A 19,060-nucleotide genomic window follows, 5' to 3' on the forward strand; every position below is an offset into this window, starting at 1 on the left:
CTCTACCAGCAATCTCTGATCTTTTCTCCTTTTGCACGGACCCCCCCACTGCTTTGGGCAGACAGACTTTGGGGTGTCCGGACCCACTCCCCCTCCACCAGCCCCATGCTGTCCCGGCTCTCCCCTCCTCCAGGAAAACCTCCCCCCAAAAGGGGAGCACTTACTTGACAAACTGTCCCAAGTCCTCACAGAGGGTTTCGCAGCCAGGCCACTTGCACTCTCCGTGGCCGTAGAGCGGGTGGGAGCTGGGGGTCTCTTCATGGGAAGAGCTGCAGGAGATGGGAAGGGATGGTCAGATGGGGCAGCCGTGATGCTCCATGCGTGGGACCCAGAGAAGACCCCTCAACGCTGGCTCCCTGCCCTCCATGGGCGCAGCAAAACAGCGGCAGGACTTGTTTATGGGGTGGGTAGAACACCCCCAGCCCTCCCAACCCTGTCGCCAGCCCCATGGGTGACAGATCCCAGCCCTTTCCACCACCCGGAGGGTAAAACCACCAAGTGCCAGCCCTACCTGTCCCTTCTCGGCGTGTGCATGGTGCTCTGCCCATTGGGCAGAGGGTGATGGGAAATGGGAGGCGAGACCTTGGCGGCCGAAAACGAGGTAGAGTTGGAGGTGTTGGTGGTGAGGTCGAGACCTTCTTGCTTAATGCTGTCCTCAACGGGCTGGGTGGCCGTGACCTCCTTCCAGAGCTGCTGGAGGTCCGAGGGGCACACAGCTACGGCGTGGGGGGAGAAAGCACCCACCGTCAGTGGGGAGAAGGCACAGCACCCACTGGCACCCACCCACCGGGCTGGCTCAGGACCCCAGGGGCTCCCTCCCTGCCCAGCAGCAGATCTCAGCTCCCCAAAGCTTGGGCAGCCCAACACTGTGAAACCGTCACCTGAAGATGGGCACAGCCGGGGAGGAAAAGCTGCACAGCCCCACTGGGAACCCCAAAACAACCCACCCGCAGCACCCAGGGAGTCCAGGAGGGGAGGAGGAGACCCCCCGGCTCTCCCCAACCCTGGCACCCCCATGCAAGAAGAAGCTGGGGGCCCAATCCTGCACAAAACCCACCTCAAACTCTCCCAGTTTACTCCGGCTGTTAACGCAATCCGTCCCCCAAACTTTAGATGGACTCACCAGGAAAAACAACACCCCAGCCCCCTCCCCTCACCCAGAGCAGGGAGATGCTGCAGCTGCAGAGGATCCCCCCTCCCCAAATACAACCCCCAACCCCAGGCAGGGGTCCTTACCTTGGGGCAGGGTCTGGAGGGGGACGGTGCCCTGTCCCGGGGGGAGGCTGACCAGCCCCTGGCGCTGCAGGTTTAACAGGTGCTGCTGCTGGAGCTGCTGCATCTGCAGGAGCTGCTGCTGGAAGGCCAGCTGCTTGTTCCCTAACGGCTGCCGGGAGACAAAAGGCAGAAATCAAAGCGCGTTACTTCCAGCCTTGCAGCAGGAGCCCCGCGGGGGAGGCAGAGACCCGGCGCTGGCGAGGGGATGCCCACGATGAGGGGATGCCCACGGCGGTGGCACCGTGGCCATTGGTGTCCCCATCCTGCCACCCGGGCGCCGTGCCCGCTCAGCTCCCCGGCTGAGCCGGACGGAGGCTTTGATCCCTGGGAAGAGGAGGGGAAGAAAAGGAAAGGGGAAGGGAAAAAAAAAAACAAATAAAGCACTGAAAAGAGAGGGAGCGAGGGGAGCTGGGGGGTTGCTCAGAGCAGAGACCCGGCTCCGCCTGCAGGATGGGCAAACCCCCAAACCTCAGCCCTGGGGTCCCACCTGGGGAGGCTCAACCACGGGCACCGAGCATCGCTCAGCACCCACAGGCATCCTGAGACTGCCCAGATGCTTAACACCTCCTTTAAAGAGGAAAACAGTCCCTGTTTACCAAAAATTACCATTACCAGCACCTTCTTGGTGAGAAGCAGAAAATAACCACCCGCAGGGGAGCGGGCACCCAGCACTCCCAGCCCCCAGGCACCAGCACCAGTGTCCCCCGGTCAGCCACGAGCCCCCCCCAGGGTAGGAGACTCTCCTGCCTGTCCCCAGGAACCGGCCACACTCTGAGCGGCGTAGCCAGCCCTAAACTAGTTAGGCAGGATGGGTCCCCAGGGAGGCACCAAGAAATCCATGAGAATTAACTGAAGGGGAGAGAATTCAATTAGGGATGGGGACAGGCAGCTGCTAATCCGAGCCGGCCACGAGAGGGGAGCTGCCCCGGGCCTGCCCGGCCTCATTAGCGGGGCAGGCATCTCCCTAACCCCTTGAACCCCCCCGTTTGCCCAGACGTTGTTTGCAGGTTGTGAGGAGCCGGGCTGGCAGGCAGCGGAGCCGGCTGTGCCGAGCAGACCCAGCAGCCGCCTGCCCCCCCCGTGGCAGCTCCCTTGGCCAAGGAAAGTGGCCCCTCTGGGCACAGCAAGCCCCCACCTTGGTGGAACACACTGGGCAAGCCCGTACTTCCCCCTGATCCCACCACACTCATGAGTACAGATCAGTGCTTGGGCCAGAAAGAAGTATTTTCATGTCCATGTTGTTACTGATGAGCTTTGCAATAGGAAACGTCCTTTGTTTTTTATCTTCTGGCTTGCCCTCGCTCCTGAGCCAGGCACTGAGTCAGGAGGGCTTCAGGCCATGGGACCGGAGTGGTCAGTGGCCCCACAGGACCACGAGGAGGGGAAAAGGCAGGACCAGGATGCACCGTCTCCCATGGTGTCCCTGTCCCCTGCGAGGGGAAGTTCTGCCAGGATGGACACGCGTGTCCTCACCTTGGTTAGAAACTGGAACCAGAACGAGATGGAATGGGGTGGGATGGAATGTGATGGGCTTCTCCTCCTCTTCCCAGCCCCACCACTGCCCTCCCCGGTGGCCCTGGGGCAAGCCCAGGCTCCACACAAACAGTCGTCTCCACTGTGCTTCCAGCCTGTGGAGCTGGGAGGAGGAACCTGGAGCGGATGAAGCCATGAGGATCCCCGGGACACGTCACCTGCGCTGGGCTCTCCTGCCCCAACCTCCTCCTTGGAGCTACAGCCCGCAGAGTCAGACCCCCCCGAGCCCCCAGGGGACTGGGCAGCCCTGACCCCTGTGTGGTCCTGGCAGGGACAATGCTGTCCTTGTTGGACCTGCACCTTCATGTGCTTCAAATCCATGTGCATATCCTTCCAGCTCCACCAGACCATGAACACAGGGACCAGCTCAGGGAATACGAGTCCTGGTCCCTGGAGGATGCAAAACCACCCTGGCAAAATCAAAACAAGGACCTCTTCTCTCCGGGGAAGCCAATCTGCCAGCCCCTAGAGAACAACCACCGCATGGCAGAGCCAACAAACTGCACGGGCTCAGAACCACCGAGAGCAATGGGTGAAGAGAAGCATGATCCACATGTGGATCTACCCGATGGCACCCGGGGGCTCCGAGTCAAGAGTTTGCTCTGGAGAAGGCAGGAGGGCAGCGAGAGCCTGAACTTCAGCTTCAGCCTTATCCAAAATCTCTCTCCCCACTCATCACCCCCATGATCTTCGTTCACCCCCTCTCCCCTCGGCAAGCCCCAGGTGGGCAAACGCCAGCTGAGTCCTTCCCAGGGGGGACCCTGCGGTGCCAGCCAGAAGAGCCGGCTCCGTTTTAGGGCCAGATCCTGCATTTGGCCCCCATGATCCCCCCCCCAAGTCCCGTCTCCCAGCCCAGCGCGGGGGCTGGGGGTCTGGAGCTTCGCCTGCTCTCGGTGCATTAGACGCAGATGACTGGGTGCAGCTACCGGGGTAAGAGCCGCCGTCACTTTGATTTATGAGCACATCAGGAGGAGTTTCGGCGTGACACCCGGGACTGACAGGAGCAGTTCATTAAGCTGACACTGAGGTTAGGCAGCAGGCAGCACCCCCCCCTGCCGCCAGCCCCCCTCCCCTGCCCCACTGGACTCGGGAGAGGGACAACCCCCACCGGCAGCTTTGGGGGCACATGGAGACCCTCTGGCCCCACATCCAGGGGATACTGGGGTGAGCGTGGGGAAGCAAAGTGGTCGGGGGGGTTTGCTGATGGCAAACACCAGCTTTGCTGCCGTTTGGCATGAGGGTGAGGGGCTGCCCGGAGCCATCCCAGCTCTGCACCGCAGCTCCTCCATCCCCCAAGATGCTGCTGGGGCCTGGGGGTTCGCCCTTACACCCCAGGATGGGCTGGGATGTGCTCCAGCTCAGCCCCATCCCGCCGGGATGCACGGATACACGGATCAGCTGCCTCGCTCAGCCCCTTCCTCGCACCCCCCCGCCCCCCAGCTCCTGGCAGAGCACCCCCCGCATCCTCTGGGACAGGATGCTGCCGAACGGGCGCTTCCGACGCGTTTCCATCCTCCTCCACGCTCCCCTCTTTTCCTGCTCTCCCCATCCCCGTGCCCCCCGGGGGGATCTCCAGCCGCCCTGCTTCTCCATCCGATCTGAGATCTGAGCTGCTGCTCCAGGAGATGCTGCTCCAGGAGATGCTGCTCCCCGCTCCGGTGGTGGCACGAAGCCGTCCCCACCTGCTGATCCCCCCCCGCGCTGCCAGAGGAGCCGCCGACTCACAATCTCACACCCGGGCAAGTCCTTGAAATCAAGCCGAGGGAAAGCAGAAGGCGCTGGGTTTACAAACCTTGCAGCGGGGCCGTAATTAAACGCCGCCGTGGGTTTCCATGACGGAGCCGATGCCGGCCAGGAGTGGAGGCATCCCAGCCTCAACAGCTCTTCCCCGGGCCGTGGGGGGGAACATCGGCATCGCCGTTCCCAGCAGGCAAACACTGCTGCCCGGCACAGCCTCCATTAATAGCAGCTGCCCAAATTCACCGGGTGAAGCCAACTCTACAAAAAGCCTGGCCGGGGAGTTTTGGGGAGGGGAAACACTGTGGCCCCCCCGGCAGAAACTCCCTAGCTGGTTTGCCCAGCCGTGGGTTCATGATGCTGCCAGGAGCTGGACACGCACCCCCTTTAGCAGCATCTAATGCCTCTTCCCCCCCCCCCCTGCTGGCCACGCAGACTTTCTTAGTGGATAAATTTCTCGTCTCCTCTGTACCATTTAATTAAAAGTTAACACGCGCTTTTTAAACCAGGAGCCCGCTAAGCAAGCCCTTTGTTAGAGCTTAATTATAACCCCGTCCGTCGCCGCAATATAACATCGCCACAGCCAAGAGGAAAGTCCTTGAGGAAGCTCAGATTTATGCCTCCCCTGTTCCTGGAGCACGAGCAGCTACTCCAGCTCCTGGAGATGGCTCCGATAAAGCCTGACCCCGCACACGCTGCGTAAATACGCCGACGTCCCGCAATGAAAGCCCGGGTCAGAGCCTATTGAGGGCTCGAGTGGGTGCTGCTCTGACCCCGAGCCGCTCCAGCCGCCCCGTTCCCCCAACGGGACACGTGCTTTCCCCTCGAGCCCCCGTCGCAGTCACCCCAATGCCTGGTCTGGGCTTAAAACGCTTCCTTCCTCAGGAGAAAGCCGAGTTTTGAAGCGCTGAGAATGGATTTGGGGAGGGGTGACTGCAGGGAACAGCCCCAGCTCCCCCTCCCCTGCTCACTACCGATGCTCAGCCGGGGACAGGGACCAGGGCTCAGCTCCGTCCCTCCGTCCCAACACAGGGCAGCGATGCCAGAGGCACAGCAGCGTGCACAATGCAAAACCCTCAGGGGGTACTGTGGGCACCAATCTGGGAAAAGAGAGGGGCAAAAATACACAAAGGAGAGGAAGGGAGCGGTGCCATCTGCCCGCTGCCCGTCGGGGTCCACCCCGAGCCCCTGTGCAACCGGCACATCCCCAAAACTGAGCACTGCCGATAGAGCCTCAACGCCTGGGAGTGTGTTACCATGGGAAAGGACAGTAAAAACTGTTGGGTAAAGGGAGTTAGATGAGATGGATGCAATCGCATCTCTCAGGGCACAAACATTTCTCCACCAGGCAACCACCCCCCCAGAAAAGGACCCAGCGCTGCCAACCCGCTGACGGGGGAGCCTGGCAGCATCCCCTGCCCGAGCATCTCCCGCTGGAAAAGCCCTTTCCCGGCATCGCTGCCGTTTCACGCAGCGCTTGGGTTTTGCAGAACCGCCCTTCCTGGCAGGAAAAAGCCCTGGTTTGGGTCCCCACCTCATCCCACCCTTGCCAGGGTGCTGCCGTGCCAGCTCAATCAGGACTGGGCTGCCCGACCTGACCCGTGCCAGGGCAGGACCAGCACATTGGGCAAGGGCTGAGCCCTCTGCCCCCCACCACGAGGGGAATTTGGGGGTCAGGGGGCAGTGACCTGTCCCTTCTGCCGGGGAGGGTTCTGGTGTCTCTGCCACCCACCCCCGCTGACTCCACCGCTCCCCACACCCGCCCCATAGTTTCCAGATGCGCTGACGAGGACGCAGCGCTGAGAACGACGCAGCTCAGCGCATGTGCCAGATCACAGACAGGGAGGGGGAACTCCCAGCACCCAAACCGACGGCGCCAGCAGCCCCCAGGAGAAGGATGCCCCTGTCTCCCATCCCTGCTGGCTCCCAGCCGGCTGCCCTGGCTGCTGGGATTCACACACCCCTCGTTTCCTGCCGGTCCCCCTTTAATTTGGAGCCAGATCTGACGGCCCAGAACCCGCCTGCGTGAGCTCACCTCTTTGGGTTGCTGCTTTCCGGCTTGCTGCTGTGTCAATAGCTGCAGGTGAAGCTGCTCCTGTTGCTTCTTGTAGTATTCCTGCAACTGGGAGGGAAGAAGGCAGGGACGGGAGGGGAGAGAGAACCTCGGATCAGCACCAGAAACACCCCGTTGGCATCTCCATGCCCAGCACCACCCTGTGCCCAGCACCGGCTCCCAGCACCGCGCCGGCAGGGCAGGCTCTGGGCAGCAGGTTTGGGAGAAAAGCACCCGTCAAAGGAGTCACGGCTGCAGAAGAAACCTTGGGCACGTGCTCCTAAGGGCTCGGGATCCCCCCCAGCAAGTAAAATCCCCCCCAGCATCACCAGTGCCCAACCTGCTCTTCGTTTTAGCACTGCCCAGTCCCGCTGGCTTTCTGCCACCAGCCCTCGTGGGGCCCCAGGAAGGAGGGTCACAACCCCCCCTGCTCAGTAATTCCTGTGCATCCCGGGGATTTTGCAGCTGTCCTGGGGGGAGCGTGTTCGATGGGGGGATGTGACACACCATGAGGTGGGCAACCCCCTTGAGAGAAGGGCTGCAGGTGCTCTGGCATCTAACCCAGTGTCTCAGCAGCAGAGAAACCCATTTTCAGCATGGTGGGTGGGACCCCAAAACACCCCTGGCAAGTGTTGCAAGAGCCGGGGGGGGGCTCTAGGCTGGGAAAGGGTTGGGAGCAGCCACAGCTCTTGGGCTGGTTGGTGCAACCCTGTGAGCACTGGGGGCTCAGACCTTCACAGGCACCACAGGAGAGCGCAGGCTCCTCGCAGCACCCCTTTCTAAAAGAGTTTTTTTTTTTTTCTGGGCTGGTAAAAAGGAGAAAAACACCCCAGACCCCCAAAGAGCCACCAAAGAGGTGGACCCCAGTCTGCTGGAGTAAGCATCCAGACCTGTCGGTGTTGACACCAGTTCTCACCCCGGCCCCTAAATAAACTGTTGGTGATGGATTTGCCGGGCACAGGGCGGGGGGTGCAGGGGGGGCTGGAGGCACCGGGAGGTCAGCGAGCCCCGTACCCCGCAGAGGGGCGACGGCGGGGGCTGAGGAATGCCCCTTTGGATGCCGGGAAGCCTTTATCAGCTCGGGGCTGACAGCGCTGACAGCAGCAACTTTGCTTTTTCTGCCGGGGAACAGGTTTGGAAGGGCTGGGTGTTTACCCCAAAGCCAATCACAGCCAGGGCTCTGCAGCACGGTCGAGCGCGGCTGCGGGAACATTGGGTCAGGGGTGAGAGGTGTGATGTTTGGTTTTCTTCTGGTGGAGAATGTGAGCTATTCCGGCCTGGGTTGTTTAATTTGCAGTCAAACGTGTTTCTTTATCCGGCTCCAAAGAGGCTCGGAGAAGGACCCACCCAGGGTAGTGTTTACCCTTTGTTCTTTCCCTGGGGCCAACCTTGAATCCTTATCAGCCTGTTTGGAGTAAACAGGTACTGGAGGCAGGAGGAAGGGTGTGGAGGATGCTTGTGGGATTTCTCCTTCTCTCCCTCCCGCCGGCGGGAGGTGTTTACCCAAGCAGACCTGTTTTGTTTCAGAGTTGAGGTTTGGTTGTTGTTTTTTGTTGGGGTTTTGTTTTTTTTTTTTTTTTTTTTTTTTCTCCTTTTTCTTCCCTCCCCATTCATTTTACCTTTGACTTGAGGGTTTTGGAAAAGCCGTGAGAAACAAACCCCTGCGGGTTTTTTTTTTTTTTTTTTTTAATTTCTCCTCCTTTTTCTTCCCTCCCCATTCATTTTACCTTTGACTTGAGGGTTTTGGAAAAGCCGTGAGAAACAAACCCCTGCGCCAGACCCAGGCACCTGCCCCAAAGCCCAGGCAGGGGATAGGGGGGTTCTGCTTGGGCTCCATCGAGCCCAGAGCACCCACCCTGGCCCCAGCTCTCCCCAGGAGCTGGGCAGCCCCAAACCAGCCCTCGTGTGGGGGCTTTGAGACCCTGACTGAGGGCAGCAGCATCCCATTAGAACCTGCAGCTCTTTTCAGCCCTTCGTGCTGGACATACTGGGAATCCCCAAGGAAACACAGGAGCCCAAGGAGGACAGGACCCGTCTGCCCGCCCCCGACAAACTCCAGTGTTCCCAGACACTGGTGGGAAATGGTTTGGCTGGATCTGACACACAGCCAGCCCGGGAGCAGCGTTACCTGCTGCAGCATTATCGCCTGCTGCTGCTGCAGGAGGGCCTGGAGCTGGGGCGGCGAGAGGATCTGCTGCATCTGCTGCGGCGTGATCATCTGCGGGGACATCATGGCCACGGACACGGGGACCTGCGGAGAGGAAGGACACGTCATCATTCCCACTTCCAAGCCTGGAAAACCCTCCCCAAACACCAACAGCCTCTAAGTGCCTGCCACCCCCCAGGCTCTCGCAAGCCACCCTCCATGCCCCCATTCCTGCACCCATTTCAGGTGAGCCCATGGCCACCAGTCTGTCCTGGCACGACGAGGCCACCACTGGGGACGTGGTGATGGCACGGAGGTGCCCCATGGTGCAGCTGGCGCTGGGATGAAGCTTCCTAAAGCAGGAGCTCCCCGCGGGCAGGATGCTCTCTGCCCACAGCATCTTCTTTAAATGCAATTTAGCTGGAGGCACCAGGCATCGAGAGGAGCCCGCGGCACACGGGCAGCCAGCTCCAAACCACGGCTCCCTCCCCTCCTACGAGCACGGGAAAGGTGCCGGGCACCGCTCCTTCCCTCGGGGTCCCGGCGGCTGCAGGGAGGAGGAAAATGCCAAAGGAAGTGGGGAAGATACTGATCACTCAAATAAATTTGCAAAGCAGAGCACGGAGGAAGAGGTTACCAGGTTTTCCATAGACACATCAAAGCTTTACCTCCAGTTGACACCAGTACCTCGCGTTAATTACCATGCCAAGTGGAGGGAGGGCAAAGAAAACCTGCCAACCCCTGCCTTTGGTTATCATAACACGGGTCCACACCCCCACGGCAAAGCGCCGGAGAAGGTGCTGGTGATGGATCCCAGCTCTGCTGGTCCTGCCCAGGTGGAGCAACACCGCCTTCCCAACCACGGCCACCAAGAGCTGCCTTGTCCCAGCCCTTTGCTGATCCCACCAGCCCCAAGCCCTTCCCGAGGCTCTGGGCAGGGCTATGGTTTTGCTGTGATTTAAGAATCCTTCCTGGATGCTCCCTTTTCCTAGGAAAGGGGATGACCACCACGGGTCAGGAGCAGGACAGCCAGCGAGTCCCCAGCAGCCTCCTGCCTGTCCCTGCCCGGCAGCATCGGGGTCTTCAAGGGGACCCCAGGAAGGGACAACTCCTTGGGACGTGGGAGGCAGCAGAGCCTGAGCCAGGCTCCCCGTGCACAGCAAGGACCCATGTTTGATCCCAAGTATACAACATTCTCCTCCCCTCGCTCAGGTCTTGGGAGCTCAGAGAACAAGGGACAGAGAAACAAAGCAACCAGCTCCAGAGCTCCCAGCAAAGTCCCAGTGAGAGCCCAGTACCCGCCAGTCCCTCCTGCCCCCAGTCTGGACCTGCTGCCCACCCTGGGGGCCACCTCCCCCCTCCAGCCACCCCGGTGGGACCCAGGAGCCCGGGGGTGGCCCCGTGCTGTCCCTCCCATCCATGGCAGGTGTCTGGCCGGGCTGGAGCACGCTGACCTTCAAGGGAGATTGCAAAGGCTTATCTGTTTACTCAGGCATTTTGCTGGAGGGAGGTGTCCAGAGTGGCCTGAGTTTCATTTGTCGCTGGCGTTTCAACCCCCACCAGCTGCCTCCGTGTCAGAGTTATTGATTAATTGCTGCGTGTTCACACCCAAGGGCTGCTGTTGGGGCCACCTTCCACCTCCCCAGCTTGGCTGGGGCTGGGGGGCTCCGGAGGAGGCAGGAGCATCCCCAGCAAAGAGCTGCAAATCCCCACCAGGGCTTTGGCACCCACTGATGCCCAGTGGAGAGCCAGGAGAGCCCTGAGCATCCCCCCTTGGCACCAGCACCAGTGAAGAACTGGTGTTGGGGACATCAGGTGCTCCATCGCCAGCTGTGCAAAGCCCTTGGAGAACATCTGGGAAGGAGGGATGGCAGCGGGGCCGGCAGGACGGGAGCGAGCGGGGTGCGCGCCCACTCGCCGGGAGCTAAGCATCCCGCTAATTTCCCTTCGCCAATTCATCAGCTGGCAACGTGCTCGGAATGAGAGCCCCTAATTAATTGCTCATCCGCATCCCCCATCTGGGCGGCCTCCCCCCCGCCCCCAACCGCCGCCACGGCCCCTCGTACACGTTTGCTGGCATTTTCAAATCGGAGGCATCCTAATTACCGGAGAGTTATAACACCTTCCATTTCTCGCCCAGCGGACTGACACCCTGTCAAGAGCAAAGAGAATTGCCAGAGGTTTTGACAACACTAATTGCCCCTATAATCTAAAAACACAAAGGAGAGGCGATTAGTCGAGAGGGCCCCAGCTCTCGATCCGACACGAGGTTTTCACAATGTTACAAGAAAACAAAAGTGACGCTTTTTAGAGTTTGATGGCTGCTAACAAAAGCAGAATTATATTTTCATACAACCTTTGTCTGCATTAAATGGTTTTTTTTTTTTCTTCCGCGCTCGGATGCGGAGCTGACACGGGGAAATGCTGGTGGCTTCGCCAGGGGGGTGAGGTGTGAATGGGGTGAACCGGTGCCAGCTCTTACGAGGGGCATCCAGGCTTTGCCACCCTCCCCGAGCCCCGACAGATGCCCAAGCTGCACGAAGAATTTCCCCCCAGCACGGAAACCATCCCCCCCCTCCTGCCTGAGGTTTCCAGGGAGGGCAGGAACTTTCTTTAGCAAGAGGGGAAAATCCCATCTAGAGTTCTGCTCCCGCTGTGGCCATTCCTCACGCGTGCCGGGGAGGCTGCACGGTGCCGCCAGCTCGGCCCGGGCCCGGGGCAGCACACGGTGGGGCTGTGGGCTCCGGTGACAGCCCCAGCTGCCTCCCTCGGGGACGGTGACAGCTGCTGCCCCGGCAAAATGAGATGGGGACAGAAATGTCTGTCCCAAGCCCGGCTGAGAGCCCTGTGGGCAGCTGATCTGCTCATGGGGAGGGGGATGGCACAGCCCCCCCGGGATGGTTCAGTCCCTTTGCCTGCACTCGGTGGGCACCAGCATCCATGTGGCAGGGGACAAGGCCACCTGGGCATCCCTGGATAAGGGGGTGGCTTCGGGCAAGTCGCCTCCAAAGCTCAGATCCAACACAAGTGAGAGCCAAAGGGCGCCGGGGTGGAAAGGGGTGATCCATGTCCTCTCCATCCCATCCACCCGGCAGAAAAGTCCCTCCCCACGTCCCAGAGCCACCGGGGACCGTCCTCGCAGGCGGCGGTCACTCCGCAGCCGGCAAATCCCTCAGGAAGCGGGTCCCAGCAGCCAGCCCCGGGTCCCCGGCCGGCGCGTCACCAGCTGGCATCTGCCAGACAGCGGCTGAGGAAGGGTTTGACTCACTCCTTGGCCGGCTGCCACCCCGCAAAACTGCTTACTAACAGCTCCCGCTGCCTCCCAGAAAGCCCCGGCGCTGCGGCTCCCACCGGCCAGCGGGATCTTGGAATGGGGGGACGGGGAGGAGCGATTTTCCAGGCGGTGCCGGTTGTAAATCCCTCCGTGCCAGAGGACGGGGATCATCGGGCAGCGGGTGGAAACGGAGACGGGTATGGCAGGGGGAGCTCGGCGTGAGCCCGGAGCAGCTCTGCCAAAGGCGCCGAGCGAGACGGGGTTTGGCCGGGCGTAAGGCGGCAGGATGGGGGAGCGATGCTTTGATTTAAATCATAGATTTTTTTTCCCATTTTTTACTTTTTTTTTTTTACGGGAAGCAGATTGCAGCTCCCAGCCGCGGGGCAGAGCGGGGAAAGCCCCAGCCCCACGGCCGGTCTGGGCTCCCAGCGCCGCGGGGCTCCCGGCAGAGGGACGGCCGCCCTCCTGACCCCCGGGAGCACCGGCCTGGCACAGCGCGGCCGCCGGGACATCCCCCGTCAGCCTGTGGTTTGCTCAGCCTCAAAGCATCCCTGCACCGACCTTCACCTCCCAGCCACACCGTCACCCACACCGGGAGGTTGCCACAGGAGCCACCGTGTCCCCAGGGAGCTGGGGGGAGCACGTTGCCACCACCACGGGAAGGAGCATCTCCAGGTCCACACCTGAAGCCACACATCCAAGCTCCTGTGGCAGGGCAGGCACAGCCCAGACCTCGTCCCCTCTGACCAGGGGGACAGTCTCTGGGGCCACCAGGAGGAGCAAACCCCAGCCCCAGCTCCCTGGGGTGTTCCGTGTGCTTCCCGCAGAGCCCAGGGCGCTGCACAGCCTTGTCTCTGATCTAATCTCAGGTTTTAACTCCCAATTAGAAACAACAGCAAAACATGTTTGCGCTGTTTTGCTTGCTTTTTTTTTTTTTTGCTTTTTTTTTTTTTCCAAACACCCTTTTCAGTTCCAAAACCAACAGAAACAAACCGAGGAGGTTGGCGAGGGAGATGGGAACAGGAAAGGGGAGATGCCATCATCACCAAGAGCAGCTTCACATCTGCCGTTTTCAGGGGCAAGGGATGAGCAAATCCCTCCCTGAGCACCCTCCACAGCTGGAGGAGCACAAACCTTTCACTCCGAGTCCAGCCAAAGGCACATCCACGTGTCCCCCCCTGCGCTCGGTGTCCCCGGGCGAGCTCCGGGATCCAGCTGGCTCAGACCATCTGCAAGAGCCTCAAACGCCCGGGGCCACGCAGCAACACCACTCACATCGGTGTCACACTGTTATATGTACCTGGATGGGTGACACAGGGTCACCCAAACGCTGCTCCAACCCCTCTCCCCTCACACCACGCCGTGTCTGGGACCTTACCACGATGGGAGAGAGATGAGGGGGACAAAATCTACCCAGCTCAGAGGAGAAACAGAACCCAGATTCACAAGGGAGCTCCAGCTCCACATGCCAGGCTGGCTTTGAGGTTGTTTTATGAATTCTTTGAACAGCTTTAGCACCAAAGGAGTGACTGCCCTGGGTGGTGGTGGCAGGAGGAGGGCAGCAGCACGGGGTGAGCTGGTGTACCTGCGTGGAGGACAACCAGCCTCTGATGCTCAGCTGCAAGCAAAGAAAAGGAGGAATCAATCCCCTGCGTGTCCAACCCAACGTGCGTCCTCGTTAGCGCCGCGCGCCCCACCGGGGAGGCACTAATCAGGCATAATTGGGCTGAGAGTCGCTGGATGTTGAAAGGGAGCTGGGGGGGGATGCTGGTTGGGGGATGCTGGTGGCAGAGGCTGCCGGGCAGCCCCTTCCTTGGCACGGCTTGGGGTGAGGGGCTGCCCCCCAGCATCGCCCAGGCAGGATCCGTGAGTGGTGGCAGGGCTCATCCCGCCAAATCCACAGGGATTGAAGCGACTCCTTCGCTTCTCCGTTGAGCCAAAACACCACTGAGGCAGCAGGGAGTGGGATGGTGGTGGAGCTGGGGGCTCCGGGGAGGAGGAGGAGGAGGAGGAGGAGGGGGGAGCGGGGAGGGACGGCGGTGCTGCGAGTTCAAATGGAAAAATCTAACGCCGCGCGAGCCGAGACGGACGGGCTGCTGTATTTTTTTTTTTTTTTCCTGGAGAGGGAAACGCAGAAGGGCTGGTATTGATCTGTCTTCATTACCCATTTCACTCAAGTTTCAAATCAACAAAATACACTTTTCCGCTCGGCTGCCCTCCCCGCCGCCGCAGACAAAAGAAAAGCAATTTCCCGCAGTTTGCTCCAAACTCCTCTCTCCCCTTCCCTGGGCGCCCCCCCCCAGCCCCTCGCCCATTCCTCAGCCTTTGTAACCTTGGCCAGTTGATCCCACCAGAGGCTGGGAGACCCCCGGCTCCAGGGGCACAGATGGGGAATGGACCCCAAAAAGGGCACTCCATGATTCACTAGAGTCTCCAGACCAGGAATGGCCCAGCACCGAAAATACGGGGCACGGACAGCCCCCCCACGGCCTTTCCAAACCCACAGCATCCCCCCAGGCCGGCAGGATCCCGGTGGGATCCGCTGCTCCCGACCAGCCTCGGGCAGGAGAGGAGCACCCTGCAGCAAAACCCCTCGAATGCAAACATCCACCCAGCTTTTAAGAGTTTTGAAGTTGCAAAGAAATAAAGCCATTTAAAAATGTTTCAGAGTGGGGATTTTTGGGGTTTTTTTGGCATTTTTTTAGATGCAGCCGTGACGCTCTCCCCACACACCTCCAGGTATCTGGGGGGAGAGAGGGTCCATACTCCAAAAAAACCCCAAACCTGAAGATCCTATCAAGCCCAGCAGCTCCTTGTTTGTTTTTCGGAGCGTGCTGTCACCCCCTGGCACTAATACCCTGCTGGCTTGGTGCCCCATCAGTGTCCCGTCCCCATCAGCAAGGTGACAGGGAGCTGTGGTGTTGGCAAACACGGGGTCCCTGCAGCACTCTGGGGCTTTGGGGGCTGGGATGCTCCTGGGGGACCCTCCAATTTGGGACCCCAAATCCCCAAGTGATGTGAAAATCCACCCCCAGGGGGCTGGGGCGCAGCCCCACATCCCCAGGAAAAGCCATCGGGGGTCTGGGCTGGCACTTGGAGGGCACCCGGGGACCCAAACACCCCAATGAACACCCCGGTCCTGCCGTGCTCCCCCCCTCCTTCCCCAGCCAGGCGCTGCTGCACCGGGACCCAGCCTTCCTCCTCCTCCTCCTCCTCCTCCTCCTCCAGCCGTCCTGGCCAGTCTCATCCACACCACTCTGCCATTAGATAAACTTCCTTTCAAAGGAGTCTGCTTAATCCTCTATCTCCCCTCGGTCAGATCCCGCTCCAGCTGCCGGCGGGGCCGGGGGGGAGGAAGAGGCCGGTCGCTGCTGAGTTATGAGCTATTTCTGACTCACGTCTACAACTTTCACAAGTCTTTTTTTTTTTTTCTTTTTTTTTTTAATGAACACCCCGGTCCTGCCACGCTCCCCCCCTCCTTCCCCAGCCAGGCGCTGCCGCACCGGGACCCAGCCTTCCTCCTCCTCCTCCTCCTCCTCCTCCAGCCGTCCTGGCCAGTCTCATCCACACCACTCTGCCATTAGATAAACTTCCTTTCAAAGGAGTCTGCTTAATCCTCTATCTCCCCTCGGTCAGATCCCGCTCCAGCTGCCGGCGGGGCCGGGGGGGAGGAAGAGGCCGGTCGCTGCTGAGTTATGAGCTATTTCTGACTCACGTCTACAACTTTCACAAGTCTTTTTTTTTCCTTTTTTTTTTTTTGCGCCAAGGCAGAGAGGGAGGAGGGGAAGGGGAAGGCAGATCCAGTTCACTCCGGCAAAGCCGCCGGGGCCAGATGGGCAGGGAAGGGGAGGCGAGAAAGCGGCGGAGAAAGGGGGGGAACGGGATGTTATGTGAGAGAAGCACGAGGGCAACGCAGCCGGGACACGGCGGAGAGAGCAGTAAGGGAGAGGCAGGAGGAGGAGTGCAGGCAGGAGGACAGGAGGAGAGGTGCAGGCAGGAGAAGGAGTGCAGGCAGGAGGAGTGCAGGAGGAGGAGTGCAGGCAGGAGGAGTGTAGGCAGGAGAAGGAGTGCAGGCAAAAGTGCAGGAGGAGAAGTGCAGGCAGGAGGAGTGCAGGCAGGAGGAGTGCAGGCAGAAGTGAAGGCAGGAGGAGAAGTGCAGGAGGAGGAGTGCAGGCAGAAGTGCAGGCAAGAGAAGGAGTGCAGGCAGGAGGAGTGCAGGAGGAGGAGTGCAGGCAGGAGGAGTGTAGGCAGGAGAAGGAGTGCAGGCAAAAGTGCAGGAGGAGAAGTGCAGGCAGGAGGAGTGCAGGCAGGAGGAGAAATGCAGGCAGAAGTGCACGAGTAGAAGTGCAGGCAGGAGAAGGAGTGCAGGCAGGAGAGCAGGAGGAGGAGTGCAGGCAGAAGTGCAGGCAGGAGGGGGAGTGCAGGCAGGAGGAGTGCATGCAGGAGAGGTGCAGGAGAAGTGCAGGCAGGAGGAGTGCAGGCAGAAGTGCAGGCAGGGACACACACCCACGGAGGGGAGCGAGGCGCCGGTTACCGGAATCTGACTTCACCCTCCGCCGCCTTTGTCCTTCGCAGACATTTTTCCATGCAGTGACTGCATTTCCTTCCTGCCAGCCCCACTGGAAAAAGCCGCCTGTTCGTGCCGCGGGAGCCCTGACTAATTCCCACTGCTCCGACCCGGCTGCTGCTTCCCAACCCAATGGGGTTCCCCCGTCCCCCCTCCCCACCGAGCCCACCCCGGCACCGGCAGCACCGGGATGGCACCGGGAGCGGAGCCGGCGATTGCCCGTCCCAGCCCTCCCGCTGCCCTCCCGGCTCAGCCTGGCATAGGCAGGACTTCCAGCTCTGAGAGCGCTTGTGCTAATTACTTTCCTTTGTTAATTAAACCCACGTGGCTCTAATAAGGTAACCTGCTGTTCTCCGATAAATTTAATTAGCCTGAAGGGAGAGCCCCCTCCGCACAGCTATTTAAATTGTCACTTTCCATCGCTTGGGCTTTGCTTCTTTCTGCCTCCCTCTCCCCCACGTTCACACCCCTCTTCTGCCCCTTTTCTTCCCATTTTCTGCCCCTCTCCTTTGGCAGAGGAGGGCAGCAAAGGGGAGTTTCCCCACCCAAAGCCCCGTTTTCCTGCCAGTACCACAAAACTCCATCCCAGCTGGGCCTTTGTCCTGTCCCAGCAGCTGTCCCTCGCTGGGGGACCTGCCCTGGCCATCCCTTATCCAGCCCCGTGTCCCCTTCACAGAACCCACCGTGAATCCTGGGGCGCCCTGAACCCGGGGAAACTCTGCCCCTTCCAATCCAAAACGCTGTCCCAAGGTATGGTGGCACATGGTGACCTTCTCTCCCTGGTCCTTAACCCAGCTGGAGCCAGCTCTTCCCTCACATCACCCCTTCCCATCATGTCACCACAGACGGGGACCACAGAAACCCTCCAAACCCCCAACCAATGCATTTCTGGATGTTAACAAGGCATTTAACTCTTTGTGGGCTCCTGGTGTGCCCTGGCCATCCCGAAGACGGAGCCAACACGTATTTCCACGTCCACTTTCCCACCACATCAGTTTGCAGAAAAGCCCTTCCCGAAAAAGGGGGTGATGGGGACAGACACCCCCCCCACCCCGTCCTCGGGGCTCACCTGCACCGCTGGCTGCTTGCCCTCGTTGCTGCTGGGGGAGCTCAGCCCCGTGGCTTGCTGCAGCAGGAACTGGCGTGCCACCTGGAGAGCCTGCAAAAGAGACACAGCGGGTGGGCAGGAGGAAGGGCGCCCTCCTCTTCCTCCTCCCTCCTCCAGACACGCTCCCCGGAGCAGCGCCTGGATGGGCTCTCCATGGGTTTGATTCACGGGGTGCAAGCCATGCACAAGGAGGGCAGTACACACAAGTGATGGCACCAGTATGACCAGTACATCCCATTACAGGCCACCGCTCCCCCTGCACCCCCCATAGCCCGGGCCCACGGCGACCTGGGGGCAATCCTGCCCTCTTCCAAAAGCCCTCAGCCCATCTCCTGCACGTCACAAGGTCCAACATCTTCATCCTCCAGCAGGTTTTCAGGAGGGTCACCCCCAGCCCTGGCACACGCTGGGGCCAGGCACAACCAGTACCCAATCTGTAGCTGGGGGGTCTGGAGGAGGGCTCCCAGCTGATTTATTCCACCCTTGCATGGAGCCACCACTGTGCTTTTCCCACAGCTGACACCCCTTGTGTCTACAGCTCCTGTCTACATTTAATTTTATATCTTGTCGTCACGCTGGAGCACCAAAAGATCCCAGTTCCTGCCCAGATTTGGGTCAGGCGGGATTACACCCTGAATTAATAATCCATGAACGAATCCACACGGAGTTTATGGTGATGCAGGAGGAGTGCAGCAACTTATACAAGTTCATCATGAAACCTAATTTTTACACCTTTTTCCCCAGAAAGAGTTCTGAGTTTCCTTAAGCCGTTTGCTGGGATGAAGGTGTCTCATTGGGAAGTCGCGCAATGGAAAAGAGGGAGAAACTGACTTAAATGGATAAAAACCAGGTGTGGAAACACACGCAGGCACCAGCAGCTGTGAGCGAGGCACGCACAGTGGTGTCAGCAGCCGAAAAAAGTCAGTGAAATTAAGGGAAATCCTGCAAAACACAAGGATGGGAGAGGAGCGAGTGCCGGGTGAGGGCGAGCACCGGAGCGTGTCCCCGAGCCCAGAAAAGGAGCTTCATTCAGGAGCTGGGAGAGGGAATAAAGCCCAAACACCAACAACCCCGCGGTACCCAATGCTGCTCCCAGACCCGCTTCCTCCTACGCTCCTCAGGTTTGCTTTTAAGGGAATTTTTCTTTTTTTGGGGGGTATATTTCTGAACAACCGAGCCATTGTGGGGCCAGGTTTGCATGCGGGGTCAGCGCCCGGCCGGGCGGCGCGCGGGTTCCCCCCGGCTGTCATCACCCCGACTCTAAATCACCCGCCCGGGCTTCCAGGAGGCGGCCACACGCCCCCAGAAAGGGCCCACTTGTTAATTCTCCACATTTCCAGCTATAAAGAAGAAAGCCCCCCCCCCGC

General features: G+C 60.2%; 1 protein-coding gene across 2 annotated transcripts in view; it reads right to left on the reverse strand.

Annotated features, from left to right (window-relative positions):
* Positions 1-19,060, reverse strand: part of FOXP4 (forkhead box P4) — a 55,072-nt gene that overhangs the window by 27,286 nt on the left and 8,726 nt on the right. Inside the window, exons 2-7 of one of the 2 annotated variants that reach the window (XM_014953759.1) lie at positions 17,655-17,744; positions 8,727-8,849; positions 6,581-6,667; positions 1,237-1,384; positions 512-716; positions 165-269 (exon numbers count right to left, since the gene is read on the reverse strand). In XM_014953759.1, the coding sequence (XP_014809245.1) occupies positions 165-269; positions 512-716; positions 1,237-1,384; positions 6,581-6,667; positions 8,727-8,849; positions 17,655-17,744 (758 nt within the window). The remainder of the gene's footprint in view (positions 1-164; positions 270-511; positions 717-1,236; positions 1,385-6,580; positions 6,668-8,726; positions 8,850-17,654; positions 17,745-19,060) is intronic. The other variant, XM_014953757.1, reaches the window with a different exon arrangement.

This window comes from Calidris pugnax, unplaced genomic scaffold (genome assembly GCF_001431845.1).
Source record: "Calidris pugnax isolate Ruff unplaced genomic scaffold, ASM143184v1 scaffold245, whole genome shotgun sequence".
In the NCBI taxonomy this organism is placed as follows: domain Eukaryota; kingdom Metazoa; phylum Chordata; class Aves; order Charadriiformes; family Scolopacidae; genus Calidris; species Calidris pugnax.